This window comes from Taeniopygia guttata, chromosome 1, assembly GCF_048771995.1.
Source record: "Taeniopygia guttata chromosome 1, bTaeGut7.mat, whole genome shotgun sequence".
In the NCBI taxonomy this organism is placed as follows: Eukaryota; Metazoa; Chordata; class Aves; order Passeriformes; family Estrildidae; genus Taeniopygia; species Taeniopygia guttata.
This window is the reverse complement of record NC_133024.1, coordinates 10,104,877-10,120,031: the sequence shown is the minus strand read 5'-3', so window position 1 is coordinate 10,120,031 and position 15,155 is coordinate 10,104,877. Positions and strand designations below refer to the sequence as shown.

The following is a 15,155-nucleotide window of genomic DNA, read 5'->3' as shown; positions in this document are numbered from 1 at the left end:
GTTTCCATCTTCAGTCACTATCCAGAGAAGCTATTCAAACATTCTTCCTCCACAGCCTTGAATAAGCCTACAGGATAAGTTGTTCTCTCTTTATTTTTTTTTAAACAAACCAGAATAATATTGTCACTTAGCAAAATTTAAAAAAAATAAAAAATAGAAAAGGACTCATTTCTGCAAATCACAGATTTTCTTCAACAGAAAAAGAAAAAAAAAATTACCCTGCTTCTTGCTGATCCACCCCATAGTGCTCCAGCTCTGTGCCTGGAAGTGGCTGCACAGGAGGGGGTGGGAGGGGAACACTGGCCCAGGTTGAACCATTATTTTTCTGGGGCTTGGCAGCATTTTTGGTTTTCTTCTTTTTCCCTCCTTTGCCACCTGCAAATCCAAAAAAAGAAAAATAAAATGTTAGAGCTATAATGTGGAAATAAAGGCCAGCTATTTATGTTTCTTTGACAGAATTCTGATTCCAGAGCACATGCCCCAAAAAAGATGTATTTATACCTTAGCAGAATCAACATCAATATGCTAATGCTGTCACAAGGTTATAAGTAATAATAGAATGGAATGGAGAATATTCTGAATATTTACTGAAAATCACTTATTTTTATACCGCTGTACATTTGCACCACAGTAGTGCAGAAACAAGGAAAGACACGTTTACCTGCATAAGAAATATATTTCCTGATTTATTCATGTGCACTTTATAACTTCTTGAATTCACTCTTATATAAAATTATAATAACACATTGCAAATTATTTCAAATGTCAGAATCCACTGTGATTATATTGCAGTTTTGCATAATCACTTTCTGTGGAAAACACAGAGGTTAAGAACACCATCCAAAAATGTCATTGGAGTCAGGACTTTCAAGACAAGAGTAAATTGTCAAAACAAAAGAAACAGGGTTTTGTTGATAGGAATTTCCTAATTTATGTTTTTCTTAAAAGAGCAGGAAGTCATGCGCAGTGTGTTAGGACTGACTGTTTCAATGGATTCAAATATCTTGGTGCACTATGGAGAAGAGGTTCTATTCTGGTACAAAGCTCTAATGGGTGAGGTAGAAATGAAGTGAGCGACGCATTTTGGTTAAACCCTCTGCTCTTCTCTTACTGTCCTTGGATCCACTTCTCCAGCTGAAACACTTCCATTCATGGGAAAGTGATCTTACAGAGAAAGCTCTCATCCCACTTGGTTTGTTTCTTTTATTTTGTCCTGACTTCTTTTGCTTGCCAGGAATTCATTAAGAGGAAGAATGGATCAACATTTCGAATCCCTTGACTGCCTGGGGACTCATCTATTTTTTGGAGCTCTGTTGTGGCTTTCAAACTCTTTGTTGGGTGGAGGAATGGTTTGTCAGATGCCTTTTCAGTGGGGTACCCAGCTGCTCTCACTCATCCCTGGCCTGTTGCAGAAAGCACTCTAATCCATCTCACCTACTGATGTCACCTGATGATTTATAATGATCAGCCAAAAAAAAAGTGTGAATTTTCATGTGAAAATGAATCAATGAATCAAGAAAGCCACAACTGACTGGTCAGGGAGGGTGGCATGATGTGCACTGGCAGGCACCGTCCTCTGTGCCATGGTTCCAACTTTAGGCACAGAGAAACACAGAAGGAGGTGAAATTCTAGCAATAGAGACAAGCCCCTGTCATGGGACTTTTTGTCTATGAGACAGTGGCTTTCTTCTGTTACCTCCAAACATCAGCTGGATGAAAACAGGAACAAATAGAGAGGGAAGAAAAAGGTGATTCTGTGACTCAGAAGCAGCCAAGACTTCTCTTTTCACCTCCTGTTGTATCTGCTAGAGACAGGCAACAAGCCCAGCAATATTTCTAATTGACCTGGCTGGCATCACATTGCAAGTGAGACTTTGCTTTCCAGTACTCAATTCCAGACCAAAGCTCTTCCTTCCTTTTTTTAGAGTATTTATAGTAAGTCCAGCCAAGATCCTGTGATTCATTATGTGTGAACTGAGCTGATGTTACTTCTATTAGGATGGAAAACAGGCTCTTCCTTCTGTTTGTAGCCTGGCAGAGGGGGCAGATTTCTTGAAAAGGGAAAGAACATTTTGACTGGTGAAAAGAAACCCCAATGACAGTGGAGACAGAGGAACAAATATACAAACCTTCTGGAGGGAAAGTGAAGCTTTCGAAGCACAGGTAGGGCAAAAAATGTGGAGTTAGAAATAGGGTCACTGAACAGTGCAAAGGAAGTAATTAGTTTTAATTTGTGGGACATGGAGAAATATTTTAAAAGTCATCAGGAGTAGGAGCCAACAAGAACTAAGGCAGGTGAGTCTGCCTTAGGAGAAAAGCACATGAATGTTTTTTATGTTACAGGAGGAATTAAACTAGGAACACACAGAGAAGGGAAATGCAAACAACTTCAGCTTAGAGATTAAGCTGAGGTGGAGAGGAAGATTTTGGAAGTGTATCATCTTGATGATCTTAGGAGACTGGTAAAATGTAGGTTGACATGTGGAGTGTTAATATGGGAGTGAGTCACTTGGATTTTGGGAGTTTGAAAGAGAGAAATTAGAGATAATGGAGATATTAGAAGGAGTGAAGCAGAGAGACAAGGGACTTGTTTAGATGAAGAAATGGAAGAAGAGAACTCCAAGGTCATTGCTGGTAGGGGAAAGCAGACTACACTGTACAGCTGGGCAGGAGATTTCTCCTCTGTCCCCATAGGCAGTTACTCCACTGTCAGACTGATGGGACAGACACCGAACATATAAAGCCTGATTTGTGTTTAAAAACTGATGCACCAAAGCCTTGTTTCCCCATAGCAACAATGCCTGATGCTTCAATGTCTCCTCACACTGAAATTCAATTATATTGTTTAAATCTCTAGGTGAATCGGGAGAAAGAATTTGCCAGTTGGGCTACTTATCCTAGTACAGACATCATCTGTGCAAACTATAGCTATAAAATTTCCCTGCCTCATAAAGCAGTTGAGGTTTTAGCTGTTTTCCATTCCACAGTGGGACAGGAATTCTCGTGATATTCATGTAAGAGAGACAGAAACTTAGTCAGAATAATAAGCACTACTTAAAGTACTAACCAAGGAAATGAGAGAAGAAATCCCTGCTCACCCTGATGGGGACTACGTAATCAAAGCTGGTCTCTGACTCCAGTGATGCTCTAATTATCAAACTATTTGAAGGTCTCCCCAGTTTCTTGAGTATTACAGACATAATTATCCTGTATCAAAGGCATAATTAGTGGGCAAGGGAGAGCAAAATACTGACTCTGCAGTCCAACAATCTGGCACTCATCTGAGCACTGGGGCATCCAGTTGTGAGCTGCCTTGGTCACAAGAAGACTGCCCTGGCCATATGACTGATTATAACCCAAAGTTTCCCAGTGTCATCAGCAAATTCACTTCTGACTGAGAAACACTACACAGAATATGTTGCATTTGAAATATTTGATCAAAGTCCAGCCTTTGATCAAAGGGCATTTTCCAGTGACACTTCCTATTTTCTGAGAAAACTCTTAGGCAGCCTTAGCTGTCAACATATCTAAAGTGTGATATTGCCCTCTGATACCTGACATATATGTACCTCAGCACATCCATTTCTGCATTTTCATGCAGCCTGGGGAGCAAGCTGATTTCCTAAGCTACTTGTCAATATATCACATGCAAGGAACAAGAACATTTCTTGAGGTATTTCAGCTTCCAGATACCTCTCTGACAATACCATAAGCCTATTTTTTGGTCTCAGTCAAATCAGCTAATGCTCCCCCTTGAGAAGGCAAGACTTGCAAACACATTTGGCTATCTGAATCATGAGCCAATGATAATAGGCATCTTATCTCAAGATTCAGTTTGAATAGTCATTTAAATTGACATAAATAAGCTATGTCTAGGTTTGGCCTGTTACTGGGAGGACTGATCCAGCTTAAAGTGGAAATTTAAAAGGCTGTGGATATATTCTGAATTTCAAAAGTAAATCCTTTCAGTGCTCCAATATTTCAGCTAGGAGAAATCACAGATTTTCATCTAAACTGTTGCCTTTTCAGTTTTTGTCTTGACAAAAAAAAAAAAAAAAAAAAAGACAACTAGACATATCATAAACAACAAGTAAGCAAAATTAAAAAAATCAAGATAAAAGGTGTGCTCAGATATAATACACAACCACATGTACTATGATCATTTTCATCTGATGAAAATGCATCATATTTCCAATAGAACATGCAGCACACACATAAAATTTACATCCTGTTTGTATGTAAATGTGGCAAAATTTGTTGAAACCCCAGTCACCTTTCAGGGCCCTACAACTATTTCCAACCTGCTTCACTGAGGAACAGCATTTAGAAACAGCTTGTGGGAGTGGGATATCTGTTAACAACTCAACAAAAATAATAATCTCCTCATGAAGTTCAGTGTGGGGAGACCTATAAACTGAGGATGGATGCAGAAATAAATTTGCTCTGTAGACTGTGACAGGGAAAGGATATGACAAGGCGAGGCTGGCAGCTGCGCCGACAAGCGCCACATGGAAGCACTCTCCAGTTATCTCCAAGTAGGTTCTGCAAAAGGTTTTTTGTTTCAGTAGAGTCCCATGTGGCATTGTTTGCTGATGGGCAGGAACTCTCATGGCTATCCTCAACTGGTGCCTGGGAGATCTGCCTCCCTGGCGAGCCGCTCGCCAACACCCCTCCGTCCCTCGCTCCCCTACGCACGGCGATGGAACCAACCTGAGAGGCTGCCACTCCTTTCGGAGCTGTTGTGGGAGCTGGTGGTGCTGAAATCCTGTGACTGGTTGTGTGGCAATCTATTAGCCAGTCCCTCAGCCACCCGGTAGTCAGGGATGTAAAGCAAGGCTAAGGGTTAAACGGCAGAGGTCACAGTGGCATCGTGGGATTAGTCGACAGCACAAGCACATGCGACACATGCAGTTAGCAAGTCAGGGGCAGATGGGGTGGGGTGGCAGGTTTTCACTTGGCTATTTTTAAAGGTACACCTACCCTAGCCTAATGGAAGACAGATGGCTTGGTGACTAGTACAGGACAAAGAGCATTAAAAGCACAGTGCAATGTGTTTTGTGATCAGGTGAGGTTCAGCACACATGCAAGGTGCGCAAGCATTAGTTCAGGTCAACATGAACAGTGTCTCACAGAGCTAAAAAGAATTTTCTAATTCATGCACAGATGACACAGAACAAAAAGCCAAGTGCTCTGGAAAATAACAGCTGTAATTACCATTGTTGCCTTTGCCTTGGTCTGGGAGAGAGTAACCAAATCCCATGAGGTCATTTTTTTGCTGAATTGAGCTTTTCCACTGCGGATCTGGTAAATCGACAGCTAACTCGTGGATGCTGTTGGAATGCAGGATCTGGGTGGTGGCATATGGTGTAGCCTGCGTTATTTGGCTGGAGCTGTTGTAACTGGTTTTGGTGGTGAAGTCGATGCTGCTGTAAATGGCTCCGTCAGAAAGCATGGTAGCGGTTTTATCTCCTTGCCCTGGTACTGGTGGCAGCACATCTGTGGAAAGAAATAAACCATTGATGCACAGGAAGCCTGAAAGTACCAAGGTTTAAGCTGAGAAATAAACGTGTCATTTTGCACGTTTGCATTTCGGCTGAGACAGGTCCATGAGCCAGCGAAGGGAAGATGATGTACAACCATCACCAAGCTATCAGAAGCTGTGACAGGCCTACCACTTGTCCTTCACGTCTCGCTGCCTAAAACCATCTCTTTTTTCCCTCATACCCTCAACTGTGAAAGTGAAGTTTGGTATATTTCTCTACTGAAGAATGTTTTCAGTTGTTCACTCTGTGTCAGAACCAATGAAACTGTCTGGGGTTCAGGGAAATTATGAAAGGAGAGAATTTACATATCACAGAGGGAACTTGCCCAGAAAATAGGTAGAAAAACTATCAAAGTAATTTTTTAAGGGCATCACCTTGGTTTCCTTGAAAATTTCTGCATCAGGCTATCTAATTTTCCTTTTGACATTAGCCAGCACATTCCTTCTTTTCAACAAAAGAAAAATCTGACAAAAACAAGTTATTTCTGATACATGAAAGAAAAATATGATATTCTGAAGGGATTTAGGTGATCAGTTCCTCAAAATGGTGAAGCAATGTTGATATTTGAGAACAAATTTTTCAAAATCTCCAGTAAATTTACCTGAAAGTCATTACAGCATATTTAACAAAATATCTGCTGAATTTTCTCAGTATTTTGAATACTATCCCACACTGCAATTTGTATCTTTAATCAGTTTCATTGGCAGTCTCTCTCCCTACTAAACACTGAAGTGACCTTTGCTGGTGGAATACTAGATCTAGAAACTGAGACTAGTGAAGTGTGAAGAATCTAATGATGACTGGCATGATGTCCCAAGGAGAACCACAGCTTAGCAGATAACCCTCCTTCCTGCTCTCTCAGATGGTACTATTTTTACAATATATTTAGACTCTGAAAAGTTGAATCAATTCCAGAATGTACTTCTTTTAAAAAATCCTTCATTTTTATGCCATTTTCTTTCTACAGCCAGATGGCAGATACAGGTTCCAACTGTTATATCATACTTGAGATAATGCATATTCCTATAGTGAAGATGTTCAGATACTATTCAGGGGATCACAGCCATTTTTGTGTACCTTAAGCCCCAGAAAGAATAGAAGATTCTTGCACATAGTGAAAGGTTTAAGCTCAGTTCCAAACTCAGATGTGGGTTTTCTGCAACCTCAGGGAATACATTTGTTCTCACTGTCTCAAAGACTTATCCAGCAATGAGATGTGACACCATGGTCTCATCACACTGATTTGGTATTTTTTGTTTGCTTTAGCTGTTTTTTTGGGGGGTTTAGTATTTTCTTTTCCTGGGATGAACCTTTAGATCATAGAACTATTTTCTTTTGCATTCAGGTGTGCTACAGGGAACATTTTAACATGGACCCTAATAACATATTTTGTCTCAGGGCAGCAACAATATATTTTATATATATAATATATAATTATAATATGTAAGTATATAATTAAAAGATTATATATATAATATATTAACATTATAGATATAATATTAAAAATAAATATGGTAATTGCAAATGTTCAGCAGAGACACTGCAGAAGGAGAGATTAAATTTGGGTCTAAACCAGATGATCTGGTTTTGCATACAGCAGGGAAAGGGGTGTAATCAAGTATTTAAAAGATCTTAATAGTATTTAATTGTATTAACTTATAAATTGTATCTGCAGATATAAGTTAATTGTATTAACTTATATCTGCAGATAAATTGCAGGTGCAAAAAAAAATACAATTAATGCAACCTATAGCCCATATTTTAAAATCATGCTGTTACTATCTGCACCTATCCAATGTGCTTTCTAGTGGCAGTACACAAACAAAAATGCATCTATGTGCAAATGCAGCATGAGATGTGAGAGACAAGTGCAGTCCTATCTTTCTTGCATTTCATCCACAATATGAACATTTCTTCTTTCCACAATTGGTTCTGTCAAAGTATAATGGCTTGAAGTTTAGTAAATAAATTCTGTTGTTGATATATAAAGTGAAGTAAATCCAGCTCAACCTGTCTGTTGGATTTGAAGACTGAAGGAAGTAAAAACTAGCAAAATGCTCCTCTCTGAAGTACTCAGACATACATCTATCTTTTAGTGCATATTTCTGGCAACTAAAGAGGTATAATCTCTATACAGTCAACTTAAAATGGAGTACTATTCATGTGTACACACTTGAAAGGGAAGTTGCATAGCTGCTCACCAGCCAAGGACTTTCAGTCATTCTTACTGATAAGCTGAGGTTCTCCAGACATTCTGGGAATTTTCAGTACAAGCAGGAATTACTTTTTTGACCTCAGTGACATGTATACATTTAAGTACTCAAAGAGTTATTAAGTAGAGATTTTACAAAGTGCCATAGCCACTGAGTATATGTCAAGTGTGATTTTCCCAGCAAACTGTCATAGCAAAAACACCACACTGTACATTTCAGACCAAAGACGAAGACACACTTCCCATTGGAAGCTTCCCTCAAAACTCTTCAGAATCCAACTTTTGGTTGTAACTCTTGAGATGAATGAAATAGTGCTGAAATACTTGTGCAGGGAAGCTCTTTCTTGCTGCCTTGGAGATGCAATACCATTTTGTGGCCTTACATGACTCCAAGTCTCACCTGTGTTTCCTACTCACAGCCTTGCTCTCAAAAGTCTATCTAGGACAGTGGATCTCCCTCTTAAGGGAAATTTTAGAACTGCCTGCATCAGCTTCTGAGTTTCCAGGATGAATGATATCACCCTACTCTTTTAAAATTCTTACAGAACTTTTATGTTATCACAAGCCTTTTAACCAGTAAAAGAGGCCCAAACTCCATATTTATAGTTAATATTCCATCTCTGCACGTCAAAATACCTCCAATCAGTCTTTAATGCAGAAACATCTAATCTTAGTTGGTGAAACAGATAGGGATAAGTGATCCCAAACCACCCAGAATAAAAGTTTCAGCTCAACTGTAAAGATCATGGGTGGAATTAAGCTAAAGGATTTTAAAACGTAACTTGTATCTCTTACATGAATTTGGACCTATGCCTCAAGCACACTCAGGGCCAAATATTTTTTTAAAAATGCTTCCAATTTCAGTTGTATAGAGCCAAATGCTAAAAGAAAATGGTAATTTTTCTGTATTATGTGGGTTTAAGAAAAGATGGAAAAGAACTGAAGTGTTTTATTTTCAAGATATTCACAACAAAGAAGCTGGCAGAAATTCAATTGCCTTGTAAATATTATCCAAAGTTTTGCTTACTTTTAAATATTTTTGACAAGAACTTTATATTGTTTTTATACAGAATATAAATCTAGTGTGTTTTGTTGTAATTTTAAGACACAGTAGTCAAACCACAGGCAAGAGGCTTTTCATGGGAATGTATACCCAGTATGATAGATGGTCTTCAGAAACAAATTCTGACCAGCATGCAGAATTAGCTGTGTTCTCACAAAAACCAAGGAAGTAACAGAGAGATGTGAATATTACTATGACTTCTAAAAATTTCAATCCTACATCTTAAAATTCCCATTTGAGTTAAATAGTTTAAATTAAATAACCCCTCTAAAAATTCCTTCCTCATTGTAACAATATATCTTTACCTCACACCCCCAAAGGTGTCTCTCAAGTAAAAATGGAAACAAACCCCTAAAAGATCTAAATGGTTGCCTTTTATGTATCCTTTCCTCCAATGAAAAAGAAAGTTGCTTAAGACTTTTGAGGTTTTCTCCACAGATTATAGTTGAGACTGAGAGCAGGAAGAGGATGAGCAAGGTGACAGCAACAAAATTCTGGTGTCCTCCTGCTGAAGGAACATCTTTCCTGCATCTCCAGAGTTCTCCTCTGCTCTTATGTACATCCTCCACCCCTGGCTATACTGCCCTTCACAGTACATTGCTCATCTCCACAAAAAAGGGAATGAGGTTGAGACACAAATGCATTTCTCTTGACATCATAAACAGACCCTGTCTCAGCACTGTGGGGCAAATTACAAACTAGACCTACATTTTAAAAAAGTAAAAAGAGATAAAGTGAAAGGAACATTTTAAAGTCAATTTCAATCAAATATAAAAAGAAAGAAACACCCAGAAAGAACTATAATGTTAAAAATATTATACAGTATTTGTCATAGATGTTAACTAATGGAAGCCTATTTTATAATATCGGGTGACTTAACAAAAGGAAACCTACCTCCACGACCAAAATTTCCAAGATCATTTGGTCCACTAGTGCTGTTATTTACTGGCAGACTTGTGGCAGGCCAAGAGTCTGCAAGCCAAGGATAACTGGGGTCACTGGCATTCAACAGACCTGGTCGACTGAAGCAGAATAAGAAAAAGAGATATACACACAAATATATATATATATGAAAAAACAATGAGATAAGTAATGGAAGAGGGCATATTACTGTTCTTCTAACACCATAGGTAACTAACAGTTTAGGAGACTTTAATTTATTTCAAATTACAATTGTATAGCCTTTGATGATTTAAAGACCTTGAGCAGTTAATTAAGGTTATATACAAATCAACTTTGTCAGTAGAAGTGGGACTTGGCATCCATCGTGACTCTGCCAGAATCCAAATGAACTCCGTTGTCTGTGTGAAACAGGAGTTAGGCAGCACCATCATGGGATCCTACGCCAGGGCTGAATGATAAATTACCACCTCGAGGGAGCCATCACTCAAACTGATTGCTCCATATCAGCCATTTCCAGGACTTTGGGCTACTATTTCTTCCTTCCCTTGCATCCCAAATGCATGCCTGTCATCTACAGGCTGGTAACTCATTCTTTGAGCACTCTTGGATGGTTTAGAGGCAAACAGGTTTGAGGAGGATTAATGGAAAGTCCACAGCTATCTCTGTGTGCCACTACTGCATGGCTTTAATTTCCCTGCAATTCCCACTTTGAGAGCAGCGCTAAACAGGGATCATGGTGAAAGAGAAGGCACTCTTGGGCCACGAGGCACCGTGTCTCTCTCACCCCAGGATAAACAGAAATTTAGCAAGGCAGGTGGATTGTTTGTATTTGTGTTCAGCAGGGGAAACAAATCGTTTGCTGCAGACACCCTTTTCTCCCACACGAAAACAAAAAGCCGTCCGCAGTTCCGCAGTTTCCCCGGGTTATTAAAGCACTCGTGAAGTTGGAGCAACATCTCCCATCACTGAGCATTACAGACCCCTGCCTGGAACAATCCCTAAGAGAAACATTGGTTTCTATGGAAACGGCAATAAGACGGCCCAGCCGCATTCTTGCCATATCTACTCGCTCTCATTAGGCCTAATCTCTTTTTGCTAAAATATTGATTAAACAGGAGATTGGAAGTTATTACCAGGGCCTAATTACAATCTCCATATTGGCAAAGGGAAAATAGATGAGGATATATGGGCCCGTTATCAGCTTTTATCAATTTCAATTGAGTAGCCAAAGTTGTGGAATCCAGTCCTATCAATCTACAGCCTATTCATCATCCATGAATCATTTATTTTGTGATCGATTAAGTGTAATTGTTCACTCACAGCAATTTAGGGGGAGCCAATAAGGAGTCTTAAACAACAGCAACTTCATTTGCTAATGTCTAATTAATGCAATAAACATCCCAGTAACAAATGAACACATTCTTTTTGATATTTACTACTCATTTCTTCCAGGACATCTGGGAGATATGAAACATCTGGGCTTGTTTCTTCCAAAGTGCACAACAGATAGGTCATTAAACCTTGTGGTAAACTACTTAACTCCTCCTAGTGCTATCAGTCTTCCCAATGATGGGCTATGACCCGAGTGCATCACCTATAGCATTTTTCAGATCCCTTACTTTAAGAATAAACACAGTGGAAAGACCTTTATACAAAGAAACATACCTTCCATTGCTCATTAGTCCTCCATCTCCCCTTTGGAAGGTGACTGTGTTTTGGTTGTAAAAATAAAACAAACAAACATACACACACACACATATAAGACAGGGAAAAATCAATTAGTAATAATTAAAAGTAACAATTCAAACTGCTCAGTGTCCAAGGTCTCTTGGTATCATCCCATGATAAAGTACAGAAATGACAGGAAGAGGCTCAAGCACATTGGGGCTACAGTTCATTTAGGATTTCACTGCACATTACAGATTGACAGCCCGTTACTGATTGCTCTGTACCTTGCAAGGCAAAGCAGCCACTGAGCAAAAGGCCTGAATTCACCACTACAAGGCCCCTTCATACGACTTTGCATTGCAAGTTTGAGCCATGTGATCAAATTGTTTTCTTGGCATGCTTCTGCTTCAGCACATAATGGCATTGCACCAGTGAGTTAATAACATCATGTCATAATGCAGTAATATAATGTCACCACACTAATATGTCATTTCCCAGGACAAACACAAAGAGGTGGCAGCTCTATTACAGCTGAAGGGATGGAAAAAAGCATCCAGCTGCACCTCTTCCATTAGAAGTACAGTTTAAGAACTAGCACCCACACATAAATGCATACATGCCAGTGTCACCAGGAAGAAAAAGTGTTTCCAGTCTTCCATCCATGGGGATGCCAAGGACATAATCAGAGGGAGACAATTGCTTTTATCTCTCCATTCATGGGTGTTTGACAAAAACCAGCCTCTCCCTTATCTATCTACTAACAGGATTACATTTCGGGGCAATATATGTAAACCCACATTACTGGTGAGATGCTAATTGACAACATTTGATGATCTTTTCTGAAACACTGAAAAAAATATTTTGAATCAAGGCCAACAGACTACTCTGGTTCTCAGTGGCAATATCGCATTATTTATTGTCAGGCATAGATAAGGCAGACTATTAAATTATACCAATGTCCTGGACACCTGCAGCCTTAAAGGGCTCTGACTGGATGAGGGTTTGAATTTCAGTGAGGAATGGAAGAGTTTGTGACCAGTTTAATTTAAAATAGACTTGCATTTGGAAATACTATTTACCTTTGTAAGACAGTTTGTCCCATCAGTAAATTGTAGCTCCCAGAGTATTTGCAAGATTTTCTGAGTATTAGGCCAAACTACACTAGCTCAGGATTAGGTTTTCTATTATACACTATTCTAATCAGACAAAATGACTACAGCCAATAGAAATTCTGTGGTCATTAAAAAAATAAGCAATGACATAAAGCCACTGGGAAAACTCTTCTGATACCTTATAGAATCCTTGTTACTTTATTAATTCCTAGTGTACATTCAGCAAAGGGGACAAAACTGGCCCCTCTGAAAGCTCTGATGAAGAATATTAGGGTGATTAATTACCCTTCACTGCACAGCAGACTAATACCAATATCAGAAAATCACTGCAGTCATATGTCACATCAAAATGGTTAATAGCTGAATTTTGAAAGGGTGTAATCAAACCAATTAATGAAAAGAAAATCAAAATGCAAGTATGGAAAGTACTAAATAAAGGTCTGCTTTGAAAAACAAGACATGGTAAAACATTGTGGGTAATTAATTTTAGAGGCAATGTTGCTTTCATTCACGTGATATCTAAAAGGCTGTCAAATGACTTCCACTCATTGTTTAAAGGTGAATAATCTGAAGTGCTGTGCATATCATATGTGATTATGCAAAGATGTGGGTACTGCCTGGCTTTGTTTCCAAGTATCTTGGTCAGTAGCGTATTAGATGCTGTTTCCTTCCTCCTCCTCTCCTCCAAATTTAATACTTGATTTCTCCAACTTTCTGCATTTGTCAAAGCGATAAAAATAAGGAAAATTATAAACAAAGGCTTGTTTGATAACAACCTTTATAAATAAAGTTTACAGATGTAAGGGAATTGCAGTAAAACATATTTTCTGAAAACTGCTTGGATTCATGCTCTTCTTTAGACTGTCATCTACCAGAAATTATTTGAGGTAATTTTGTTGCCACTCGTATAGCATGTACAGGTGCATGTCATATGAAGGAAAAAAAGAATCACAACAATATTTGTGGTCTACAAAGTATTTATATCCTTGTGTACAATTATAAAGCAAAGCTAAAATCAAGGAGCTAGCAGGTGATTTCAGCAAAGTTTGCTTGACATATTTTATTTTCTGTGTAGGCAGGTGTGGAAAAACTCCCAGGTATGCCAAAAAAATTCCATCAAGAAAACATTACATAGAAATCTCTTTTCTAGAGCCATAATTCCTGCAGGTTGGCTGTGGCATAAGAGATTAGAGATTGTTGAGAAAAAACAAGGATTACAGAATTTCCTCCTTTTTCTTCCATGTGTCCTAGGAACTGTTTCCTTTTTTTTTTTTTTTTTTTTTTGATTTCCTGTGTTAAATCATCTTACACCCTCCCAATATATGCATGATCTTTAGAAGAAAGGTTCAGCTTGCAGTGACATTGTTCTTCCTAGGGAAGACTGAGTCTTGTTTATGTGATGTGTATGGAGCTGGGAAGGAAAACAGGTTTTTTTTGTTTACCCTTCACCCTGTACATCAATGTATGCATGGTTAAAATCTCAATGACAAAATAAACCTGAAAGCATTTTATTTATTTAATTTTCTTGGTGTAAAATTCTTTGGAATACCAACTAAGCTTGCCAAAATTCTTCTTGAAGTGTGGCCATGTCACTGGGATACTACAAAACCCCCTCATATTCCTGATGCCATCCATAAATGGGCTACCTGAGACTGGATAGAGAAGGTGCCTTTCTTTTAGCATCAATGTTGTGAAAGGCAAGACAGCTAACAACAGAAGATATGGTCAGGCTGCCAAAAAAAGCACTATGTTTATCATTCCTGCCATACATTTTGTCAGCATTTTTTCCTGCAGTTTGATTTCTGCAATTACAAAACAAGTCTAAACGCCTGAGTAGGAGCATACTTAATGCAATGCAGGCTTGTAGATGTCACTGTAAAAATAAAACACACAGACAGCTGGCTTTATTCATCCTGTCTCCACTTCAAAAAGCAGCAGAGCAATTTCAAGGGGCAATGTAAGAGGAGGGAGGGAAGGATGTCCCTATCACTGACCCACCTATCTTCCTTGCTTTTTATCACCAAGGAAGCAAAAAAGCTCTTTCAGCAGTCTTTGCATCTGATACATGTTCTTAGAAAGGCTGAAGACCTGCAGGGATGAGATTGGTTTTCAAAAGAAGATGAAAAAATAACCTCTGCATAGAGAGATTTTGAAGGAATCCCCACCAGCCTATACTTCAAGGACTGCAAAAATGCAGAAATATAATCCAAAGTGCATTTTAAATGCATAAATATTTCAGGAAATTATATTGTATATATTTGTATGAAAACCAGCATATGTTAAGGAGCTTTTCACATGCTTTTTATTAAATATATAAGGAGGTACCAAAACCATTTACTAATATTATCTGACAAGGTTAAACTTAATCTTCATGCCTGCAAGAACTGGAAAAATATGAATGCATAGTAAGTCGACATTCTGAGGCAAGGAATCTTTAGAAAGCTTTAGAAAGCTTTCTGTATGCCTATCTCTAGTAGGCCACATTTTCCTACTGCAAATGAAAACTTTAATGTTGCCAGCCAAGTCTCATTCCTTTTACTGATAAGCTGTTCCTCAAATATGAATGTAGATTAATCCTCTTTTAATAAGCATTAACTCAGAACAGATAATCAGCACATAAAAATTCCATCAAATCTTCTGTCTACCTTTGGATG

The 15,155-nt window shown here is 38.6% G+C and overlaps 1 protein-coding gene across 23 annotated transcripts in view; it reads right to left on the bottom strand.

Moving 5' to 3' along the window:
* Positions 1-15,155, bottom strand: part of ROBO2 (roundabout guidance receptor 2) — a 1,029,224-nt gene that overhangs the window by 42,457 nt on the left and 971,612 nt on the right. For 15 of the 23 annotated variants that reach the window (XM_032751027.3, XM_072936785.1, XM_072936791.1 and 12 more), the window contains 5 exons: positions 11,387-11,429; positions 9,713-9,840; positions 5,215-5,496; positions 4,711-4,836; positions 219-375 (listed from right to left, as the gene is read on the bottom strand). In XM_032751027.3, the coding sequence (XP_032606918.3) occupies positions 219-375; positions 4,711-4,836; positions 5,215-5,496; positions 9,713-9,840; positions 11,387-11,429 (736 nt within the window). The remainder of the gene's footprint in view (positions 1-218; positions 376-4,710; positions 4,837-5,214; positions 5,497-9,712; positions 9,841-11,386; positions 11,430-15,155) is intronic. The other 8 variants (XM_032751036.3, XM_030285831.4, XM_032751038.3 and 5 more) reach the window with 1 other exon arrangement.